This window comes from Maniola hyperantus, chromosome 13 (assembly GCF_902806685.2).
Source record: "Maniola hyperantus chromosome 13, iAphHyp1.2, whole genome shotgun sequence".
NCBI classification, from domain to species: domain Eukaryota; kingdom Metazoa; phylum Arthropoda; class Insecta; order Lepidoptera; family Nymphalidae; genus Maniola; species Maniola hyperantus.
Window position 1 is genome coordinate 2146824 of NC_048548.1, and position 23248 is coordinate 2170071.

Genomic DNA, 23248 nt, shown 5'->3' on the forward strand with positions numbered 1-23248 from the left:
ACACACCATAGACAAATTATATTATAGAACCTTGACAGTTGACGTTCACGCATAGATTAATATGCATTCACGTCTCGATGTACCAGAGATAATTTTCTTTTTCTTTTGCCATTAGAAATTGCACCAAAATTCTGTGATGGTACGGTGATCGTCTCTGCTTCTTTCGATGATCGGCTATATAGAGAGGAAATTCAAAACAAGTAAATCGGCTAAACCATAGGGGTGCAACTCCAGAACATTAAAAAATCGCAAATTGAAATTCGCTTGTGGTGCCATCTAAGCGCGAGTACGGCTAAACAAATAGATAACAGTTAATAAAAGACGTAAATAGATGGCGGGCACATTGTTGTAATTTTAAATTACAAACATTTGGACAGCCACAGTCACCGTCAGTGGTGCCAGATTAGGCGAATTACCGCCATTTAGGCTACCTCGGCGGGCCAATCGGCGCCCAAAAATCCCGATTGGCTACCAGTAACCATTTAGGCTACCAGTAGGGCGATTGTCTAAAACCGGTATCAATCATTATTACAATCTCAATTGTTCTGATTGGCTGAATTTGTGCAATCCTTGTTGCAACAATGCATTGTAGCCAATAGTGAGCGAGCATTAACCAATCAGAGATGATTGTGATCGTAACATTGTAGCTGTCAAACAACCGCGGTAGGGCCCCTGGAAGATAGAAACGGGCGATTTTAGGCTACTCAGCAGGCAAAATCCTAAAACAAATTCCTAAAGGCCGGCAACGCATCGGCGGCTCCTCTGGTGCTGCAAATGTTCATGGGCGGCGGTAATCACTTAACATCAGGTGACCCGCCTGCTCGCTTGCTCGCTATATCTATTAAAAAAAAAAAAAAAACGGGCGAATTCAATTGGTAAATATCTGGCAACCCTGGTCACCGTTGAAGTTCAAAACTTTTCATGTTTTCGTGTATTGTTGTTTGTGCGGTTCTAAATATTTCTATTTCTGATAAATTTATCTGACCCTGCTTTGTTTACTGGACTCTGTGTTTCCTTTAACCACCTCGATAACTACCTAAGGATTGATTTACGGACTCGATTCATGCCTGAACGATTGACCACGGCTACGGATTACGGACTTGTTTTTGCTTTGTGAAAAGATTTTCTGTCGATAGATTTGTGCAGGGAAAATGCCACGGAGATCTCGATGTGTGTTCGGATGTGAGCAATTCGGTAAGTTTAAAATCAGCTCACTTGTAATCTAACACAAATCTCTTAAACGAGTCAAACTCTATGCTCCATTAGTACATTAGGTATTTTATCATGATACTAAATAATTCCTGCGATTTCGTCCACGTGGATATCATCCAAAAAACCATTTTAGAAATCCCGTGAGAAGTCCAATTTTCCGTGATAAAAGTAGCCTACAACCGTCTCCGATGCAAGCTAAGTGGCGGGCATCATCTATTTGGTGAAGATCTTCACCAAATAGATGATGCCCGCCACTTTGTCTACGTTGGTTTAGCGTTTTAAAGAATCCCATGGGAACTGTTTGATTTTCCGAGGCAAAAGTAGCCTATGTCCTTACCTGGATGCAAGCTTCTCTGTACCTTCTAACTTTTATCATAAACGGTTACACAAATTGACTGTGAAAAGCTAGCAGACAGACAGCCTGACATACTTTTGCATTTATAATATTGGTAAGGATTATTGACTACTAATTCTGTACATTTTTTGTTTTGTAATTAAGTGTAGGTACGTAGGTACAACATTAGATATTATTTTGAACTTTAATGACTATGGTTTTTTTATATTTTACTAGCTGCCCCAGCGAACGTCTTACCGCCTAGTCGATTTCGGGCAATTCCATAAAAACCATCCTCGTACTTCAAGGAATATTATAAAAAAAGAATTAGCGAAATCGGTTCAGCTGTTCTCGAAATTTGCGCTTAGCAACACATTCAGTGATTCATTTTTATATATATATTATAGAGATTAAGTAAATAAGTACAATAAGTATAGATAATACAATAATATATTGCATATTTTATGTTACTACTTTTTCAGATGTTTTGCATCACTTTCCAAAACCTGGCCACTCCTCTTTGAAACGATTTCAACAATGGAAAGAGATAGTAGGACAAGATTTAGAAAGCAAGACTGATGATGAAATATATACGAATTATCGAATTTGCAATCACCACTTTGAAGATCGTTTTTTATACCATCACAGTAAAAGACTAGCAAAGACAGCATTTCCTTCTCTTAACCTTGGTGAGTTTTATTTATTAGTTATTACAGTAGAGAGGATTTTGAGAAATTACATTGATTGACATGTCAATAATAGGTCAAAGCACAGATTGTAGAAGCTTGAAAACACTGGCCAAGTGTGGGTCAGACTTGTGCACAGAGGGTCCCATACTTCAGTCGTATTTTTCGACGTTTTGCACGATAAATCAAGAACTGCTATGTAGAAAATAACTGGCCAAGTGCGAGTTGGACACAGCACATAGGGTTCTGTAATACACAAGAGTAAAACAGATCACTTTTCTTAACAAGCCGCAAAACTGTAGAGGTTTATTGTTAATATCAAAAAAATCGACTTGGCAGCGCTACGGGATACCCCACTTGGTATCAAATGTAATAAGTACAAATGTTTCTATGGAATCTTCAAAACTGAAATCTCCTAATGAAGTTGCAGACAGAAACTAACTATGTATAACTAATAATTATAACATAAACACTTCTTCTAAAACTCTATTTTGCATATTTCAGGTGCCATTGATTCAAGTCTAGATGCTAATACAATAAATCAACCAGAAAGTTCTACACATAATCAATCGGTCGCTCAAAGTACCCCATCTGTGGTTCACAACATCCAAGCAGGATATTCTCAAACTCAGATTCAGAAAAAAATAATTACTAGTAAGTTGTGGCCATAAACAACAAATAATACACATACACACATACACACTGGGAGGTTACCTGGCTGGCACCCCACTAGACCTAGGTCTACTTAATTGTTATTACTTGTTTTTATCTGTATTATAAGTATTTTTTGTGTTCCTTATATGTAATTTAATATGTAATAATATCCAATAAATTTAATTTAATTTAATTAAATAAGAGATAAAAAATCTTTACTGTTTAACAAGATTTTAACAAGAATAGAGTATTGAAAATTGTCTAATAGTTAATGTATACTTAATAAAAACACCTTTTTTTTTTCAGGAAAAGCTGGTCAAAGACATGTGAATCTCAAAGTTCAGAAATTGTTAAGGAAAATAGTTAATTTGAAAAATAAATTATTCGAACAAAGAAACCAAGTAAAGATAGCAAAAAAAATGTCAAAAACAAAATTATTTAACAAGGTTCTAAAATACTTACCTATGCCTGCTCAAACACTTGTAAAAATGCAATTAACACAGCATAACAAAAAAAGCCGTGGAAGAAGATTTAATCATGCAGAAAAATTAATGTCACTCTCGATATATAAGAAAAGTCCAAAAGGCTATAACTTTTTGAGAAAAATGTTAACTTTGCCATCAAAACGAACATTACTGGATGTCCTTAAACAAATAACAATTAAACCAGGCTTAAACCCTGCGATAATTAAACTTTTGAAAAATGCGGCAGACAAATTGGGGATGGAGCAACGATTATGTGTATTAATCTTTGATGAAATGTCTTTGTCTCCATCCCTACATTTCAATACAGCATTCGATCAAGTAATCGGATTTGAAGATTTTGGGGGAAATGAAATTACAGAGAATATTGCTGACCATGTTTTGGTATTCATGATAAAGGGGCTAAAAGCTAAGTTCAAACAGCCAATTTGCTATTTGTTTTGCAAAAGTGCCACAAAGGCAGTAATATTAAAAAGGTGTATTAAAAACATAATTACACAAATTAATCAAACAGGATTGGCTGTCGTCTCAACTGTCTGTGATCAATCTACAATTAACAACAAAGTTATAAATGAGCTGATAAAAGAGACTAAAGTAGATTGTCTTAGATTAGGCAACGAGCCTAGGGATAGTAGTTTTGCTGTAGAAAATAATAATATATTCCCCTTATTTGATCCCCCACATTTGTTAAAAGGAATACGAAACAATTTACTGACAAAAGAATTAAGATTCACACAGGAGGACGAAGTAAAGACTGCTAAATGGATACATTTAAAGCTTCTGTTAGATATTGATGCAGGAGAAGATGACTTACGAATGTGCAACAAGTTAACAGAAGCTCATGTACTCATAGAGAAAATTCCGAAGATGAAAGTAAAACATGCTGCACAAGTTTTTAGTCAGCGTGTATCAGGAGCGCTACGATTTTGTGCAAGTAAGTACTGTTAATGTTCTGAAACTTTTAAAGACCTGATATTTGAAGACCTTCTTCACTTTAGAATTAATTCATCAGACTTTGGTACTACTTGACTAGCAAGGACTAATCTTATTCTCAATAATTATTTATTAGCAACATATATGGCGCTATTTTACATCTGTAATGTGATGATAGTGCAACTTTAAAACATCCACAACTCCATACTAATATTATAAATGGTTGACGCCAGCTCACTATTGGCTACAATGCATTGTTGCAACAAGAATCGCACAAATTCAGCCAATCACAACAACTGAGATTGTAATAATGATTGATGCCGGTTTTATGAAATCGACCCACAGCCCACCCAATTTTGACGTTTGGTATACAAATAACTTCTTAGGGAAGGACACTACTTTTTTCTCTGAAAATCATAGAGTTCATAGATTTTAAGAAACCTAAATCCACGCGGGTGAAGTCGCGAGCATCAGCTACAAATCCATGTAAATGTGGCCTGACATTTATGTATAAAAAAATATATTTAAGTATTTATTTAAGTATTTAATTTTTAATCTTTTTTCTTTTTCAGAAAATAATTTACTACCACAAGAGTGTGCTGACACAGCCGACTTGCTGCTATTATTTGATCGTCTTTTTGACTCCTTTAATGGAGGGTCTTATAAAAAGACCCATAAAATATATAAAAATTGTTTGAAAATGAACTCTGACCATTTTAAATTATGGGATGAAAGTGTGCCAATATTAAAATCAATGCGATTTAAGATGGAAACAAAAAAAAAAGATGGAACAGTAAGTATTCGTTATGAACAGGTTCCATCAATTAAAAATTGGATCCACAATATTAAAGTTATGAAAGAATTGTGGCTATATCTAAATGAAAAACATAATGTAACTAGTTTGTTAACGCGCTGTTTTAACCAAGATCCTGTGGAAAACTTTTTCTCCTCTGTGAGGAGCCACGGGGCTAGAAACACAAACCCTACCTGCCAGCAGTTTGAAAGTATTTACAAAACATTACTTGTAAATAATTTAAATTCAAGTCACTCATTAGGGGCTAACTGTGAGGAAGATCCTAACAAAATGTTACAAAATTTAGATTGTCTTTTGATAGAAAATGACATCAAAGAGCCCCCGATGAGCAATGAGCCAATGGATACAGATCTAAGTATAGAAAATTTGGCAGATAGTAGTTCAGAAATTGGAGACAAATTAATAATCTCTGAAACTAAAAAGTATGTGACAGGGTTTGTCATAAAAAAGCTAAAAAGGAATGTGTGTAAATCTTGTATAAAATGCAATAATGAATTGTGTGACACCACCCCACCTCAAGCAGATGAATACATACATTCTATCGATATCACAAGGAGATCTCTTTACCGACCCTCGCGTAACTTTTCAAATTGTGTGAGAAATATAATAAAAATAGTAAAAAGCATGTTAAAAAATGATCCTGGGAAAAGTGGCAAAAGTCAAATGATAAAATTATTAGTTGATCAGAGTACAAGTTTTGATTTTTTAACATGTGATACACACAAAGTCAATTTGAAAAATTATATAATAAATTTTGTGATCAAATTGATTATTCACAGCTGGTGCAATAATGTAAATAAAATTTTAAAAGGTAAAAATTCAGATACTGAAAATGATAGCATAAAAATTCAGGCGTTGAGATATTATCAAACACATAAAGGTAAATAATCTATTTTATGCAATCTAATGAAATCAGTAGTTGAATTACAGACTTCGTTTGATAAAACTAGCTTATGCTCGCGACTTTGTCCGCGTGGACTTCACAAGTTTCAACCCCCTATTTCACCCCCTTAGGGGTTGAATTTTCAAAAACCCTTTCTTAGCGGATGCCTACTTCAAAATAGCTATCTGCATGCCAAATTTCAGCCCGATCCGTCCAGTAATTTGAGCTGTGCGTTGATGGGTCAGTCAGTCAGTCAGTCACCCTTTCCTTTTATATATTTAGATAAGGGGAATCATTCAAGCTTCTGTCAACTATTGCACATTCGTAAGTCATCTTCTGCATCAATATCTAACAGAAGCTATATCCGTTTGGCAGTCTTTACTAAATTGTTTTCTTTAGTAAATTGTTTTGTATTCCTTTTAACAAATATGGGGGATTAAATTGTTAATTGTAGATTGATCACAGACTCTTGCCAATCCTGTGTGATTAATTTGTGTAATTATGTTTTTAATATTACTGCCTTTGTGGCACTAGTCAAATATAATATAATCTATATATAAAAGGAAAAGGTGACTGACTGACTGACTGACTGACTGATCTATCAACGCACAGCTCAAACTACTGGACGGATCACGCTGAAATTCGGCATGCAGATAGCTATTATAACGTAGGCGTCCGCTAAGAAAGGATTTTTCAAAATTCAACCCCTGAAGGGATAAAATAGGGGTTTGAAGTTTGTATGAAACTCTGTCAGTTTTGAAGTGTCTATAAAGTTTTGTAGTTAATATTTTTGCAATTTGCAGTATGACATATTTTATTAAGCTCATATGTTAAAATCTCATTGTTAAAGATCAACTCTAAGTGTGTGAAACAGGGGTTCAAAATTTGTGTAGTCCACGCGAACGAAATCGCGGGCATAAGCTAGTAAACATAAATTCCCATCAATAAAATCAATCTAGTAGATTGGTTTTATTGATTACTTGATTTAGTATAATTTATGTTTATTATTTTACAGTTTATTTACAGGGAATTTTATTTAATATAATTTATGTTAATTTTTTTTATTTTTAATATTACAATAAAACTTAAAGCTAGCTTTATGTTAATTATCTTTAGCTCATATAACAATTATTTTATTGTTTTTTGACTACACAAATACACCAATTGTGGTAATAATTTGAAAATTATTAAAAGTAAATAACCGAAAATGTTAAATTTGAATAGTAATTATTTCACAATCTTGCGGGTCTTGAATTTGGGTATGTATTTTATAGTGTTTACATACACTTCGTATTGTTTTCTATTCTATTGTATTTTATGTATCTACCTAGTTACGAATTTATGATAATAAATATTTACAAAACCTTAAAACCTTTTTCTTTCTATAATATAGTTATAATTAAGTAGCTCAAAGAGTCATAGTCTTGTAATATATATTTTTAAACATGTTTTAAACAAACGTTAATGGAATTATTAATGTTTATTTAAAACGTGTTCCAAAAATATAAAATATTCTAGTAAAGTACATTTAAATAGCATTTAAATTTTCGCGCTCTCGCACGCCTAGCGCGCTTTTAGTGCCCTCTTGATGTGAGTACACGCGTAACTTTGAAAAAGAAATCTAGAGTCGCACATCTATTTCTAGTATATAGTAGATAATCTATGGGCTAAACTTTGGGACACTATTTGTATTCGGAGTCATAATATGTTATCTTAGGTATGGCCAAGTACATGGCAGGCACAATTCGTCGGACGGACATGTAGACCTTGCCAATCAAACTTCCAGATTTTCGCGGCTAGATGATGAATTTTAAACTACCAAAAAAAAAAAAAAAATTTTAACTATTTTGTAGATATTCAAAATTTAACTGTACAACAGCTCTCACCGAACAATCTCCTTCGTGCCTTCTCCATAAACGTGACACTGGCGAAACACTCTGTGCCCAGCTGGCACACCTAAAAGCCAATAATTGGGAATTGAATTGAATTAGAAATTCTTTGAATAACCTAAACAAAACGACCTTCTTCTTAGCGATGTGCGCTTCCGAAATGTTTCAACAATCGAGAGAATCGCAATCGAGTCGACGACTCGCTCTTTCATTAAAGACCATCGAGTTATTTCTTTCTATTGAAAAAGTTACACTAAAACTGTACAAATCATGCCCGCGTGGAATGGTGCCAAGAATGCTTGCTGTATTTCCGCGCTGGACAGCCAGACTGATCCTTTACACAAAAAATGAGCCAGCCCTCCTTTTACCAGATGAGGCTATTAACCACAGTAAATGTTTTATTGTTTCGGCAAATCAATGGACTCGCCGTTCCCGCCGAGCTCGATGCGTCGCAGTTTCGACTGCGCATAGAATAATTTTGTAATTAAAAAAGTTTCTAAGTATGTACACGTTACATATTATATTATGTGGAAATAAAATAACTTTTATAAAAATATCATATTTTATATAAAATAGTAAGTAATACATAACCAATAACAAAAAAAAATTACAAACAGCAATATTGCATTTTCCCTTAAATTCCTAAGAGATTTCTATACATTTGATATAAAAATGTATTGATTGTATTATGTAGGCAGCATTAAATGGTTGACGGTTGTTCAATATTTAATTCATTTCTAAATAGCAGAATGTCTAGGAAATCTTAATTGTTCTTGAAGTTAGGTGCTCTCTTTTCTATAAATGCAGTCATTCCCTCTTTCTGGTCCTCCTGTAGAGATAAAATGTTTTAAATTAATCATTCTCACAACATTGAATTATATAATTAGAAAGTCTATTCGTGAACAAATACACAAACGCAAAGCTTTTAACTTATTTATTAATACCGAAAATACTGAAAACAATTTCTAATTTTTAGTCTATGGTTATTGGTTAGTAACCATAAATAAGTTTTTAAAAACGCGTATGTTTTGTAATATTCCTAAAACGATTTCAGTAAGTAAATTTCAGGAATGGTTTACAAACGTTGTTATATAAGCACCGCAAATTGCTAATGCACGTGGCCGCCATTTTAGTGACGTCAGCACTAGACTGAAGTTTCGAGCTGATGATATATTTTTATTTCGGCTGACGTCATTTCGATGTTAATGAGACATGGTTCCAGCGCAATAGCAATTTGCGGGACTTATACCACTAAAAACTGTATACTCACCGTCGCAAACGTTCCATAGAAGATAGACTTTTCAAACTGCAAACCAGCCTTGAGGGTAGTTTCATATGCCTGGTTCACAGATTGTTTAGCCATCTTCACGATGAGGGGGGAGTGCGTGCCGATCCGTTCCGCCAACTTGATGGTCTCTTCTAGAAGCTTCTCGACGGGAAACACGCGGCTTACTAGACCTGTGGCATTTTAAATAGGAACATTGGTACTGATTCTGATTACAACAAAATTTAAGAGTATTCGCATACTCTTCTTACTAATGTAATATGAAAAGGACAGACGCAGTTTGACAGTTTTAAATTTAATTTTTAGATGGTAAAACCCGTGATTTTAGCGCACAGTCGCGAGCCTACTGTTTCAATTTGTAGCGTGCACTAAAATTTTGAGTCTTTAAATGTAAAGTTTATGTTCTGTCCCTTTTTAGCATTGTTAAAAAGAAAAGGATGCAGATACTCTAAATTTAGTTTAGTTTAAAAAGACAACGGAATCGGTGCCATAGTATTGCAAATTTTTATGCCGTTGGAATTTTTTTATTTTTAATGTTGGCTGGGAAATTGAAGTATTCGAGAGCCGCATTGTAAATTATTAACTGACACAGGATGTTCAAGAGTATATTAAATGTTGAGATACAATTTCTGAGTCGGGTCAAGAATTTATCGGCTTGGGTATTAGGGTTTTCTAACAAAAAATTCTCAATAATATAGTAAGAAGAGATTGGCGGTGTTCCATCCCGTGCCTCTGAGAGCACGTAAGGCCAATGCATCGGTCCTGCGTCTGATCTCTCTCAATAGTCGTGTCGGTTTACCATTTTACAGACTTTACTTTATCCCGCGCAAAGTCAGTTAGGGAGACAATGGGGCCGATTCTCTAGTACACAATCTCTAAACTAAACTAAATTAACAGGTCTAAATCTAGTGCTTTCCTTTTCCGCAAGCAACATTATGAAAGGGATAGCAATAGATTTAGACGTGATATTTTAGTTTAGTTTAGAGATTGTGTACAAAGGAATTAGCCACATTATTATTTTATTACTAGCTGACCTGCCCCGGCTTCGCTCAGGTGGAAAATTGAGGGGGAGGTTGAATTAAATTTTTCTCTCCGTAAAAACCATCCTCGTACTTTAAGGAATATTATAAAAAAGAAGTAGCGAAATCGGTTCAGCTGTTCTCGAGATTTGCGATGACCAACACATTTAGTGATTCATTTTATATTATAGATATCTCTTACCCATCCGCTCAGCCTCGTTCGCGTCAATGAAGGTCCCGGTGAGCACGATCTCCATGGCCTTGGACTTGCCGACGTATCTGGGCAGGCGCTGGGTGCCGCCTGCGCCGGGGATGGTGCCGATGTTGATCTCGGGTTGCCCGAACTTGGCCTTTTCACCTGCATACACTATGTCACACATCATAGCCAGCTCGCAGCCTCCTCCGAGCTGTTAAAAAGTTATTTCATAAACATAAATAAATTAGATAAGTAAACGCCAAAAACTCCGAAAGGTCAGTAGCTCAAACACAAGTTTTACGCTTAGTTGGAGGGGAAAGGGGAATATTAGTCATGTTCAAGATGACTTATATTCTTTTTAAACAAATAAAACGAGAGAGATTATGTCTCGTTTTAACTCTGTCTTAAGTCTAAACAAAGTCAAAGTGCGCTCTATAGATTTCGGTTTTCAGTCCACTCCTTTACCAGTTGAGCTATTGAGGTCTGTCTGTCTGCTAGCTTTTCACAGCCCTACAGTTTAACCAATTTTGATGAAAGGTACAGAGTTAGCTTAGCTTACATCCCGGGGAAGGACATATAGGCTACTTTTGTCCCGGAAATTAAAAGAGGTCCCTGCACGGGATTTTCAAAAACCTAAATCCACACGGACGAAGTCGCGGGCATCTAGTGTAAAATAAGAATACTAACCGCAAATCCGTTGACAGCAGCAATGACAGGTTTCCCACAGTTGGACACGGCCTCCCAGTCCTTGAGGAAGCCCTGCCGTGTGTTACCACTGTACGTGTTGCCCTGCATCTCCTTGATATCGGCGCCCGCCGCGAAGGCCTTCTCGTTACCTTAGCGTTACAAAAAAATATGTTCTTAGCTTGGGTATACATTTTTTGATGACAGACGATACCCAAGATTTCGTCCACGTAGATTTAGGTTTCTTAAATTTTTTTTTCGATATTGCGTTTACAGAATAAAAAGTACTCGACCTATGTTATCTACCACGTCAAAATCAGTTAGACGTCCACAGTTGGACATAGGTTTCTTGTAGGGTCCACACGCCGTTTTGCACCACCTTCCTGTGGCTCGTTTGATGTCATCTGTCCACCTAGTGGGAAAAAGTAATAAAAAAATAGTCACCTGTGATAATAATGGCAGCAATCTTTTCATCAGTGTCAAAGTCTTCCACTGCTTTACCAAGTTCCTTAAACAAAGCACCGCACAGTGCGTTCAGGGCCTTAGGCCTGTTTAGCTGGATAAGGCCTACATTCTTCTTGCTGCCTACTACATCTACCTTGATGTTTTCATACTGAGGTGCTGTAGAAAGAATAACAATTAATGGGTATGTAGAATGTCACTTTTTCCTAAAATTCTAAGTAAAGCCCTTAACTTAGAATTTTAATGCAATTCAATAATGCAATAACTGCAATCTGCGCGGGCGGGGTGATTACGTAACACGTTGCAGCAGCGACAGCAACGCGACAGCAGTAGCAATCCGATAGATCATTTGCTGTCTCTCTTCTTCTTCTTCTTATTTTGCTTTGTGGCTATTGCTGTCTTACTTTAGCTGGACGTTTGACAGCAATGATCGCGAGATTTACGCCTGTCGCGAGATAGGTAATCACCCCCCTGGTGGTAAGTGATGATGCAATCTAAGATGGAAGCAGGCTAACCTGGAAGCGGTATGGCAGTTCTTATTAAACCCATGCCCCTTTAGTTTCTACACAGCATCATACGGAATGCTAAATTACTTGGCGGCATGGTAGAGATAGCATGCATACTGGAAAAGGACATAAGCTATTTTTTATCCTGGAAAATCAAAGAGTTTCCACAGGATTTTTAAAAACCTACATCCATGTGGACGAAAGCATCTTTGGGTAATAATAAAATAAGTACATTGGGGATTCAGGGTTAGATAATTTTTTTGCCTCAAATATAATCATATTTGTGACTTTGAAATATAATCATATGTATAACTCGCTTATGCTTGTGACTTCATACATTTTAAACCCCCATTTACCCTACTTAGGGGTTGAATTTCAAAAAATCCTTTCTTAGTGGATACCTACTCTTTACAAAGAACACACCCTCCAAATTTCATGTCTCTAGGAGCAGCGGTTTAGGCTGTGCGTTGATATATAAGTCAGTCAGTCAGGACTTTGAATTTTATTTATACAGACATGTGGTTTATAGAACTTCACAAGGATGACGACAATAATCAAGAAGTCGCTGAAGCAAATATATTTATGTTATTTTGAGAGATAACAAGAATTTAAATAAGATAAGTAATAATATTATGTACACAGTACAACACATACCACAAGGTAGAAGATAAAATTAAGATATTTGTACAAGTCAAGGCAATATTAGTATAGTCCATACAAAATGATTCTTCACACGCAGTTGGATATTTGACTCCAATTTTTGTTATTACTTTACTATAAACTAGGATAAAAATAATGATGTAAACTGAAAAAACTAATGAAATCGATCAAATAACAAAAAAGCTTTTAAATATTTCTGATTAGACAGAGATAGCGATATAGCATTTTGACGTCACACCTTACTAATGCCATAGTAGCTTCGTGCGGTTACATACAAATTTTCGTTTTGTGAGAAAGGGATAGAAGATTTTTCCACTCCAAAATTAAAATGCCTGTAACTTTGTAAATCTTTGTTGGATTTTAATTTTTTTTTCAGCGTACATCATTATTTTTATCCTAGTTTTTTAGTATAATAAAGTTATAGTATTTATCAAATCCAAAAGTAGGACAATAACCAATTTTAACTCTATGGGTCAACTGTCATATCAAGAGTACAGCGGGGCGATTGTCTAAAACCTGCATCAATCATTATTACAATCTCAATTGTTCTGATTGGCTGAATTTGTGCGATTCTTGTTGCAACAATGTGCAACAATGCATTGTGGCCAATAGTGAGCGAGCATTAACCAATCAGAGATGATTACGATCGTGACATTGTAGCTGTCAAACAACCGCAGTAGGGCCACAGTACACCTTTAAAATAAGGGCTAAAGTCATACTTTTGACATGAAATTTGACACAAAAAGTTAAAATGGCGCGTGAGGAATTAAATTTTACGCGTTATACCTACCTTGAAACTAATTAGCAACAAGAACTTCTGTTAGTCTATAATAAAACTAAAAGAATTTTAATAGATCTTTGCAGACTGCTAAGATCAAACCCACATCTCTTATGGCAAAAATTAAATCAATCCTGTCTGTTATCTTATCAACAATTTATTAGCAACATTGCTGTTTCAAAAATATCCTTTTGTAGCAAAAGTTCCAACGGGATATTTAAAAACCTAAATCCACGCGGGCGAAGCAGCGGGCATCAGCTAGTTTACTAATATAAGTCATAATACTGATAGGAATCTACTATGGAATCACGCTGTCCTGGATATCCTTACAGACGATTTTTATACTGCATTGTAGGAGTACCTAATCATGAGGCGATAGAAGGCGGTATTATTTCTTAACCGGCATAGATGGTTCATTAAATTGAATAATTCATCTTTCAGTAATAATTCTAACTTATAGGTTATATTTAAAGTTAAAAATAAACTTATAGTTACTAACCGGTGCTGTAAAACTTTATGAAACCGGTATTCGCAGTTGCAACTCTCCCGGTATTCAAAACACTTTTTCCTAGTAATGCACGGGTCACAGCTGCGACTGAAGCCATTTTTATATCCGCTGGAACAGTAAAAATATGCCACCAAAGTTAAATTGACTTAAACTGATAAACCTAAAGTAAAATTAATAAATAAGTGAACTTTGATATCACTTTATTGATAACCACAGTTGAGTGGTTGATAACGTCACGATAAAAAAAGTTCACAATCTGTATTGCCATACTTGTGTACCAAAATTTCCTCCCATTCCAAAGTTAACTTATTTCAATTGGCTTTCGAGCATAGCATTAAAGCCTGACCAGAAAAATGAAAACTTTGCTATATTGCGGCAAACTAGTGGAACTATACAAGACTATTTCTTTAGTAGGTAACTAAGTACAAATTGCATTAAAAAATGTGAAAGTGGTGCCTCCAGAGCAAGTTCCGTACCCGAAGGTTGTCAACGGAACCCAATTACTAAGATTCCTCTGTCCATCCACTCGTGCGTCCGTCCATCCATCCACCCGTCTGTCTATCAGTGTATCTCATGAACCACTTTAAGTGGTGACCTGAAATTTTCACAGCATGTGTAGTTATTTCATTATTTTGTGTGACATTTAGATGGGTTTGACTACAGTAACAATATTGATTAAATCACGTTTTTTTCTAAATTATTTTGTTTTACTTACTTACTCCTTAGGATAGAGGAAAATCTCCTAATGTGGTATTCCTAATACAGCTTAAAAATATCGAAGAACGAAGGATTTTTGTCTATGGTCATAACAGCTGACTTTTGACAAAATCAAAATATTGTCAAATTAGGAATAAACACGTAGGTACTTACAATCTCAGACAATAGTGAATAACAAAGAAAAGTGATAAGATAGTGATAGTGATTATATTCTTTTTGGAATGAAATGGAGATTAATCGAAACATTTCATTTCAATTTTTAAAGTTATTGTGAAAATTCGGGTGTTCATAATTTTTTCCCCAAATATAACAATATTATTGTAGTAGGTTCAAACAGTCTGCTCTCTAATGGTTATTATTAAACTATAATTTAATAATGGCGAACAAAATAAGTTATTTCATACTTACCGGCGACACAGGTTAGCTTATAAACTTTGGCTCCGACTCTTTTATTGTGACGGCATCTGATAGTCCTAACATCAAATTACAGAATATCCAATAATTTACAGGTGTAGGCAAGACTACTTTGACAAAAAAATTATGTTTATTATTGAATGAGAAAGGAATTAAAACAGTCGGATTCTTGACGGAGGAGGTTAGACGTAATCGAATAAGGGAGGGATTTGATGTGGTGTCATTAAGTGGAGAGCGTGGGAGATTATCTAGAGAACAGAGCTTACTCTCCACTCCAGCACAATTTACTGTTGGAAAATATGGTGTCCTGGTACAAGAATTTGAGAATATTGCTATGCAAGCTATGAAAATGGTAATATTTTGAAAGTCTGCATTGAATTCAGTAATTAGAATATGTTTATGTTGATAGTACAATGTCTGAAATCTACGAGTATAATATTATGTGTCAACATGAGCCACTGCATACAAACATTAAGATTTGTTGGTAAAATATGTAAAGCATTGTTTGGAAATGAGTTCAGAGCTACAATCATCAGCTATAAAAAAAACAAAAGGATTGAAGACATGATATACAGATAAGAGATATATTTCGGAGAGTAGTTCCTCCTTCACCTTTCTACTAGGTACTGTACTGCAAGGCACCATTATGGTCTGCACCATTATGGTCTGCATCAACATAGTCAACATTCTGCAGACACATGACACAATTTGCTACCTTGTTTCAAATTCGAACTGCTTTCCAGCACCAGTTTTCTCCTCCAGTATAGGTATTAGGTACCTTCAAGTCAGGAGTGAATAGGCATCTTCTAGACACTCCATTGTAGGTTGCATCATCACATGCCAGCAGTTCTGATTGCAGCTAGGCGCTAGTATAATTAGTATAAATAAATAAAAGAGATTGGTGGTAATCATAAAAATAAAATTCGGTAGGTGCAGTACGCAGCAAAAAATAATGTACATCAGTCTTTAGAAATTAGAATGACATTTCGGCTTTGTAGAACGTTGTCTCTGTCACTTATACCTACCTATATGATGTTTTGTCCGTCTCAACGAGAGACAGTGCTCTACAAATCTGCTACCTCCTCGTAAAGGTCGATGTACATTACTTTCTGCAGCGTACTGTATCTAATTTTGATGCTTTTTTCCAGCAGCCTGAAGATGATGAAACATGCATCCTAGTCATAGATGAAATAGGAAGGATGGAATTTTTCAGTACAAATTTCAAGTCGAGGATAAAGGAGATCTTTAGTCCAGCTTCAAAAAATATTGTGCTGGCAACGATGCCTATGAGAAGTACTGATCCCCTTATAGAGTCTATTCGGAAACACAGTAGTAGCAAAGTGTGGGTTGTAAGTAGTCACAGTTTAGCAAATATACAGTTTTACCCTTCCAATATTAGTACACGAATAATTGAACAATCGAAAAACGATTACTTATTTTCGATTGTTAAATTGTTAGTTTAGCTCACCAAAAAAAAACTCGAAAAGCGCGGCTAAAAAATATCAGTATGGCAGCCCCAAAATTAGTATGACAGACCTTGAATAACCTGATTTGATACTTTCGAACTACTTATTTTCATTTCTGTTCTATCAAATTAGGTTATTTCAGGTCTGTCACACTATTTTCAGAGCTGCCATACTGATATTTTTAATTTTGCCGCGGTTTTCCAGACTTTTGTTTTGTTAGCCAGGATTGTTGTTTTAATTGTCTGGGACAAATAAATCGACAATTAAATGCAATTGCACGAAAATCTAATGCAATTGATTTAGATTTTCGATTTATTCCAGATTGCGCTCTGCATTCGTCACAGAGAGCATTGGTACACTTGACAATGAATGAATCATTTGTCGATTTTTATTCGATTGTTTTTGTCATGACGTCATTTGTTATACATCAACAGTAATTTTTGTTTTTCGATACATTCAATTTTTTTTTAAGATTTAGGCATCGCTATTTTTAAACAGCTGTGGTAGCCTAGTGTTTAGGACGTCCGCCTTCTAATCGGTGGTCGAGGGTTCGATCCCGGGCACGCACCTCTAACTTTTCGGAGTTAAGTGCGTTTTTAAGTAATTAAAATATCACTTGCTTTAACGGTGAAGGAAAACATCGTGAGGAAACCTGCATGCCTGAGTTCTCCATAATTTTCTCAAAGGTGTGTGATGTCTGCCAATCCGCACTTGGCCAGCGTGGTAGACTAGCCAAAACCCTTCTCACTCTGAGAGGAGACCCATGCTCTGTAGTGAGCCGGCGATGGGTTGATCATGATGATGATGATGATTTTTAAACATGCCTAATAAGATGCCTGGTGCTTTGAATATCTCAGCACAAATTAATTATCATTGTAAAAAAAATATGCACCAAATTCAGCAGCTCTAATTGCAATAAGGATTTGTTGCACTAACCACGACTCACTGTTTTAAGGTAACAAGGCAAAACAAAAATACAATACACGAAGAAATAGAAAGAGAAATATATGCAGCAATCAAAACATAACTACACTTTTTGCTCTATATTTTGTGATAGGTACTCATGTAATTATAAAAAATAAACTAAGAATGACAAAATTGTTTTAATTTTATTTATATGTTTCAAACATATTTATATAAACTATGGCCTTTTTGCACGAGCCACCGCACGACACGATAAAATGCGGTGATGACTTCGAGCGCCATATATTTCACTCAGCACGACACACGTTTTATGTCGTCGGTGCCGTTTTGTTGTTACGACTTTTTAGAGCCCTCGCCCACGGCGACTTTTTGTAGCGATACAGTAGCGATGCTGTCGCGCTTCCGCATCGATACAGTCGCGAAGCGGTCGCTAGCTGTGTGCCCTCGCCCACGGTCTTAGATTCAGTCGCGATGCAAACGCGATACTGTCGCGCTTCTGTCTCGATGCAAACGAGAAAAAAATGTTGCACTGATGCTTGGTTCTCCATTCATGCGCCACCCTCCCTCCGTTCTTTCCCCGATGTCGTCCGACACGGTCGCGCGTTTGCATCGATACAGTCGCGATGCAGTAGCGCGTTGCTAATCCGACTAACACGCGTTAGTAGTGATGCTGGCGTGTGTTTAGTAAACGCGCGACAGCATCGCTACAAAAAGTCGCCATGAGCGAGGGCTCTTACGGTGACATAAACTTACTGATGACGCACCGCACGACATCTATAGGTACCAAAACAAAAATATCAGCTGCGCGATTGCGGGAGAATGACAGCTACAATGTCACGATCGCAATCATCTCTGATTGGTTAACGCTCGCTCACTACCTATTGCTACAAGTACAATGCATTGTTGCAACAAGAATCGCACCAATTCAGCCAATCAGAACTATTGAGATTGTAATAATGATTGATGCAGGTTTTAGACAATCGCCCTACGGTTTAAGTGAAAGTCAGTTCCGCACACGAAGGGTTCCTTAGGGCGGTTACGCACTCATCCGATCAGAGTACGTGAAAATCGGTACGTTTCAAAGTAGTCATAGAACTATTTGTATGATACATTATTATGAGTTATGACATGACGTAGAAATGTTTTATCCGTATTTTCACGGATTTAGATCGGATGAGTGCGTAATCGCTCTTACTGTACAAGATATAATTTTTTTTTTTAATTTTATGGTTTCACTCATCCGATCTGAGTCCGTGAAAATACGTACCAAAGTAGTCATAGAACTATTTGTATGATAGCATATGAGTTGTGACATATGACGTATAATTTTTTTATTTTATTTTATTCGTTTATTTGCAATCAACAGCGATACATACAATATAGTTTTACATAATAACAGACTGAAAATAAGGCCAAATAGGATTACAATTTTTTACAGAATACTTAAATAGATATTAATTATAAATTTATAACAGTATTTTTGATAATTTAAACAAGCTTTACAATAATATAATATGATATATAATATAATATAATAATATTTTATCTGTATTTTCACGGATTCGGATCGGATGAGTGCATACTCGCTCTTACTATACAAGATATAACAAATTAAAAAAAAAAATTATGGTTTATACGTAAAAGCATACGATCGTCACGACGCTTGCAGTGTGTCGTGTATCATGACCGTATATCGTGCCGTGCGGTTGCTCTTGCAAAAGCTTTCTTAGCATTAGTATCACCATTCAGCATTATGCATTTGAACAACGTATCTTACTTCATATAATTACCGAGTTGAACATCAATATTATAAAAGGCTTATATCATTGTATTAAAATACTTAATATAAGTAACAGCGATTACGCACTGCAATTCCGTCATCCGAATTCTATCTGTCGTCTGTGAGAATACCAGCGATTATCTACGACATGTCATAAGCTACCAAACAAAACAAAAAGGAACGTATATTTTCACGGACTCGGATTGGACGAGTGCGTAACCGCCGTAATAGTAAGTATTTTATTATAATAATAAATTATAAGTATAGTAGTATAAGTATAGATGTTTGCGGCTGCAGCTGCCCTGAGAAAAGCTGCTGAGCTGAATTCCTGTGAAAAAGGACCCAGGATGGATTCGAAAATCGAAATTAGTCGGGCTTACGCCGACTAACCACGGGAGTATAAGTCCCGCAAATTGCTACTGCGCTGGAACCATGTCTCATTAACATCGAAATGACGTCATTTGCCGTATATTTAAGTAAAAATACGAAACTTCAGTCTAGCGCTGACCTCACTAAAATGGCGGCCACGCTCATTAGCAATTTGCGGGATTTATACCTACCTATGTTTTCCGGAATCAACCTACTGATCCCTGATTTTGTCTCAAGAAATATTAAAAAAAACCATCAACTGTCATCACTAGAAAAATCATCAAATTGTCCATCAGATTCATACACTACTTTTGGGTTGAGCAATCTGTCATATGTTATTTGTTCAGCCATTGGTACAGGATGGGCATCCATGGGACAAAAGTTCCCTTCTTTCATTTTTTTCTTGACATAGTATATCCACCGTGACTGTGCTGATAATGATCCGCTGTGACGTGACACATGAGGGACCCAATATTCATCTGAATCCCAGTCTTCTGGTGAGCTAGATCTAACTTCCATATCTGAAATTAAAAAGTTACAGGTGAAGCTAGAACGTAACAGAAAAACCTAAGGGTGTAACATAAAAACCATTTTCGTAAGTAATTAATAACACAAAAGTTCTTAAATAAAATAATATCCTTTCGCTCTTATAATATAATGTGTAAAGAGCTGTTTACATATTATCTGGGTCATGCCTTTTCTGACGGACACTGACAGAGCATTATGAACAAGTGCATGTAAAAAAATGGGCCAAATTGAGAACCACCTCCTTTTTGGAAGTCGATTAAAAATGCATCGGATGTATGACGTAGGCATCCGCTAAGAAAGGATTCTTGAAAATTCAACCCCTAAGGGGATAAAACAGGGGTTTGAAATTTGCATAGTCTACACGAACGGTTTATAACATTTAGGTACATAAATAACGATTTTAATTCTACAAAATACGTTCGCAAAATGATAAGCTATTAGCTAATTATAGGTAAACACAGCATGCTTATGGAGTGACAAGTTATCCTACATTTCCTACAACTAAGTAACAAAATTAAATTAAGTAACTATTTATATATATTTTTTTAAAAAGAATATTAGCCATGTTAAATGACTAATATTCCCCTTTTACTCTCCAACTAAGCGTCAAGCTTGTGTTAGGAACAATGGTGCAACAGGCGGGGGTTTGAACCGTCGACCTTTCGGTTTTCAGTCCACTCCTTTACCCATTGAGCTATTGAGGCTCTAAATGCGTGAAAAGGGGGTGGATAATATGTTGACGAACGGCAAAAGTGAGTGGAAGAAGACATGTTGTGCCGACCACACGTAGCGTGGGATAAGGTAAGGAAGAAGAAGAAATAACAAACTAGTATAGTATAATTTTAATTTGATGTCTAGTACCTTTATCCTGTGTTAAGCTGAACCATAGTTCATCATCAGTCACATCTTTAGAATGATCGCTTTCAGATCTGTCTTCTTCCTCTTTTCTGTAAGAAAAGAAGAATTAGATTTTACAATCATGAATAATTATAATTTCTAAACTGATACAATAGAAAAGAAACATTTTTATTCAAATAAACTTTTACAAGTACTTGTGAGTCATCAGATGGATTTACCACTGGTTCAGAATGCCTTTCCTACCGAGAATCAGCAAGAAACTCGGCGGTTGCTCTTTTTAAAGATATCAGCATTAAGGCCTCATTCAGGGAGACGTGGGTGGGTACATGTTGTGGTTATTCAGTTCAGAAAGGGTGCGGGTGGTCGCGTTCGCAGCGATAGCCACGGCAGTGCCTGCAGCAGCGTACAAGCAACCCCACACCACAATCACCGCAGTCCCCACCCTGCACATACCAGAGGGGATTTAGGTGGCGAAACTGCAGTGCAAACCACAGTGCCCACTGCGTGCTACCAGCAAATCCATGCCACCAGGTGATTTAATGTTCCGGTACGATGCCATATAGAAACCGATATGGGTCATGGGTTTCATAAAACTACCATACCCCTTCCATCTTAGACTGTATCATCACTTACCACCATGTGAGATTGCATCATCACTTACCACCACATGAGATTGCAGTCAAGACTAGTACATTTATATACCCATGTAAAAAAAAATCTCCACGACTTTCACCCAGTCATGTAGAACATGACATCAAGTACATGCTATATGTATAAGGAGCATGCTAGAATAAAAAAGTAAATTCTTGGTTTGTTTAGTTACCTGCCATCATATCTGTACTCAATATTTGCTCGGACTAGTTTTCTTTTCTCTAAATACTCATCGTCGTTAGGTTCTTCAAAATAATTTTGTGCTAAATCAACTTCTAGTAAGTGTTCAATTCCATCTGGCATTTCATTTAAGTGATTGTTATATACATCTAATCTTCTTATATTTGGTAATTTACATAATATGTCACTAGGTAGGATGTAAAGTTCGTTACAGTCTACAGAAAGAATTGTTATCTTGCTAAGATTACAAAAATTTGCCGGCAAGCTGATTATGCGGTTGTATGACAGAATGCATATCTCCAAGTTTTCTAATAAGCAAAACTCCTCAGGCAGACTATCCAACTTGTTATATGATATATCAATTTCTTTTAGATTCGTAAATATTTGTATACTCGAGTCAACAGTGTAAACATTTGTGTTACTTAAATTTAAATATTCTATATCACAGCACTTATTCATTCCACTGCAAGGCACCTCTTCTAGTCTGTTAAAACTGTACAAGCTAGAATCACTTGTACCTAACACTAGTGATTTTGCGTTAGGAAAGGTACCTAATAAGTCAATATAATCAGTCAATTTGCAGTTATAAATTATTATATTGGTAACTAAAGTTTTGTACCCGAGTAGTTCTTCATAATAGCCATCATGAAACGATTTCGTTATATTTACATTGCAACTTAAATTAATTTCTTTTAAATTTGTGGGTGCTTCTGACCAAACCCAGTATGGAGGGCCATGTAAATCGTTATTGGATATAGTTAACGATTGTATCGTATGGCAAAATTGCGGTGTATCGTCGAAATACTGAATGCAATTGTGCGAGAGGTCCAAAACTTTTATATTTTCCAGATTTAACACTGACACTGGCACATCACGAAGTTTGTTATGTGAAAGGTTAAGTTCGACTAGATTTGTTGGTAGTTTCACATTTTCATCAATAGCTGCTAGATTTTTGTTACTTAAATCCAGGATGGTTAGGTGTTCTTGAATCACGTTTGCTGATGAAACCCCATTTTGAGAAAAGCCATTTCTTTTTTCAACAGTACTGTCCTCCAATTCAATTTTTTTGGTCCCGTCCATTTAATGATATGAATTTTATATAACGTCTGTTCTTAAAATAAATAAAAATTAATTGGGAATATGATAAAAATGGGATACGAATTGGGAAACCATAATAATTTATATTTTTTTGAATTTCATAAAATGACCAGAAAATAAAATAACCTCAAAATTTCTCAGATTTGCTTCTCTATGGATTCTCCTCTCTGCTTTCTACAGACAATAAAGTTCGCTTATGTCAAAATGTGTCGATTTCGACGTGATACAGTGACCACGGGTAACTTTTAAAAAGTGTCAAACAAGAGCCAATGGCTCAA

The 23248-nt window shown here is 35.8% G+C and overlaps 3 protein-coding genes across 6 annotated transcripts; 1 reads left to right on the forward strand and 2 right to left on the reverse strand.

The window, feature by feature from the left end:
- Window positions 1-8430: 8430 nt before the first annotated feature.
- On the reverse strand, window positions 8431-14214 carry Echs1 (Enoyl-CoA hydratase, short chain 1). The gene is made up of 6 exons (XM_034974851.2): window positions 13977-14214; window positions 11516-11692; window positions 11075-11223; window positions 10394-10598; window positions 9158-9345; window positions 8431-8716 (listed from the first exon to the last, which is right to left on the reverse strand). The coding sequence occupies exons 1-6, from the start codon at window positions 14080-14082 to the stop codon at window positions 8651-8653; spliced, it is 891 nt and encodes a 296-aa protein (XP_034830742.1). The 5' UTR covers window positions 14083-14214; the 3' UTR covers window positions 8431-8650.
- A 600-nt stretch (window positions 14215-14814) lies between these two features.
- LOC117987795 (nucleoside-triphosphatase THEP1) lies at window positions 14815-17704 on the forward strand. Of its 4 annotated transcripts, none has more exons than XM_069502782.1 (4): window positions 14815-15121; window positions 15212-15468; window positions 16265-16472; window positions 17538-17704. In XM_069502782.1, the coding sequence occupies exons 1-4, from the start codon at window positions 15079-15081 to the stop codon at window positions 17687-17689; spliced, it is 660 nt and encodes a 219-aa protein (XP_069358883.1). In that variant the 5' UTR covers window positions 14815-15078; the 3' UTR covers window positions 17690-17704. The 4 variants fall into 4 exon arrangements, with proteins under 4 accessions (XP_069358883.1, XP_069358884.1, XP_034830748.1 ...); XM_069502783.1 differs by having other exon boundaries at window positions 16268-16472; XM_034974857.2 differs by having other exon boundaries at window positions 14853-15121; window positions 16268-16465; window positions 17538-17677.
- LOC117987789 (leucine-rich repeat protein soc-2 homolog) lies at window positions 17573-23128 on the reverse strand. The gene is made up of 3 exons (XM_034974849.2): window positions 21865-23128; window positions 21045-21130; window positions 17573-20176 (listed from the first exon to the last, which is right to left on the reverse strand). Exons 1-3 carry the CDS (start codon window positions 22950-22952, stop codon window positions 19911-19913), a joined length of 1440 nt encoding a protein of 479 aa, XP_034830740.1. The 5' UTR covers window positions 22953-23128; the 3' UTR covers window positions 17573-19910.
- Between the last annotated feature and the right edge of the window lie 120 nt (window positions 23129-23248).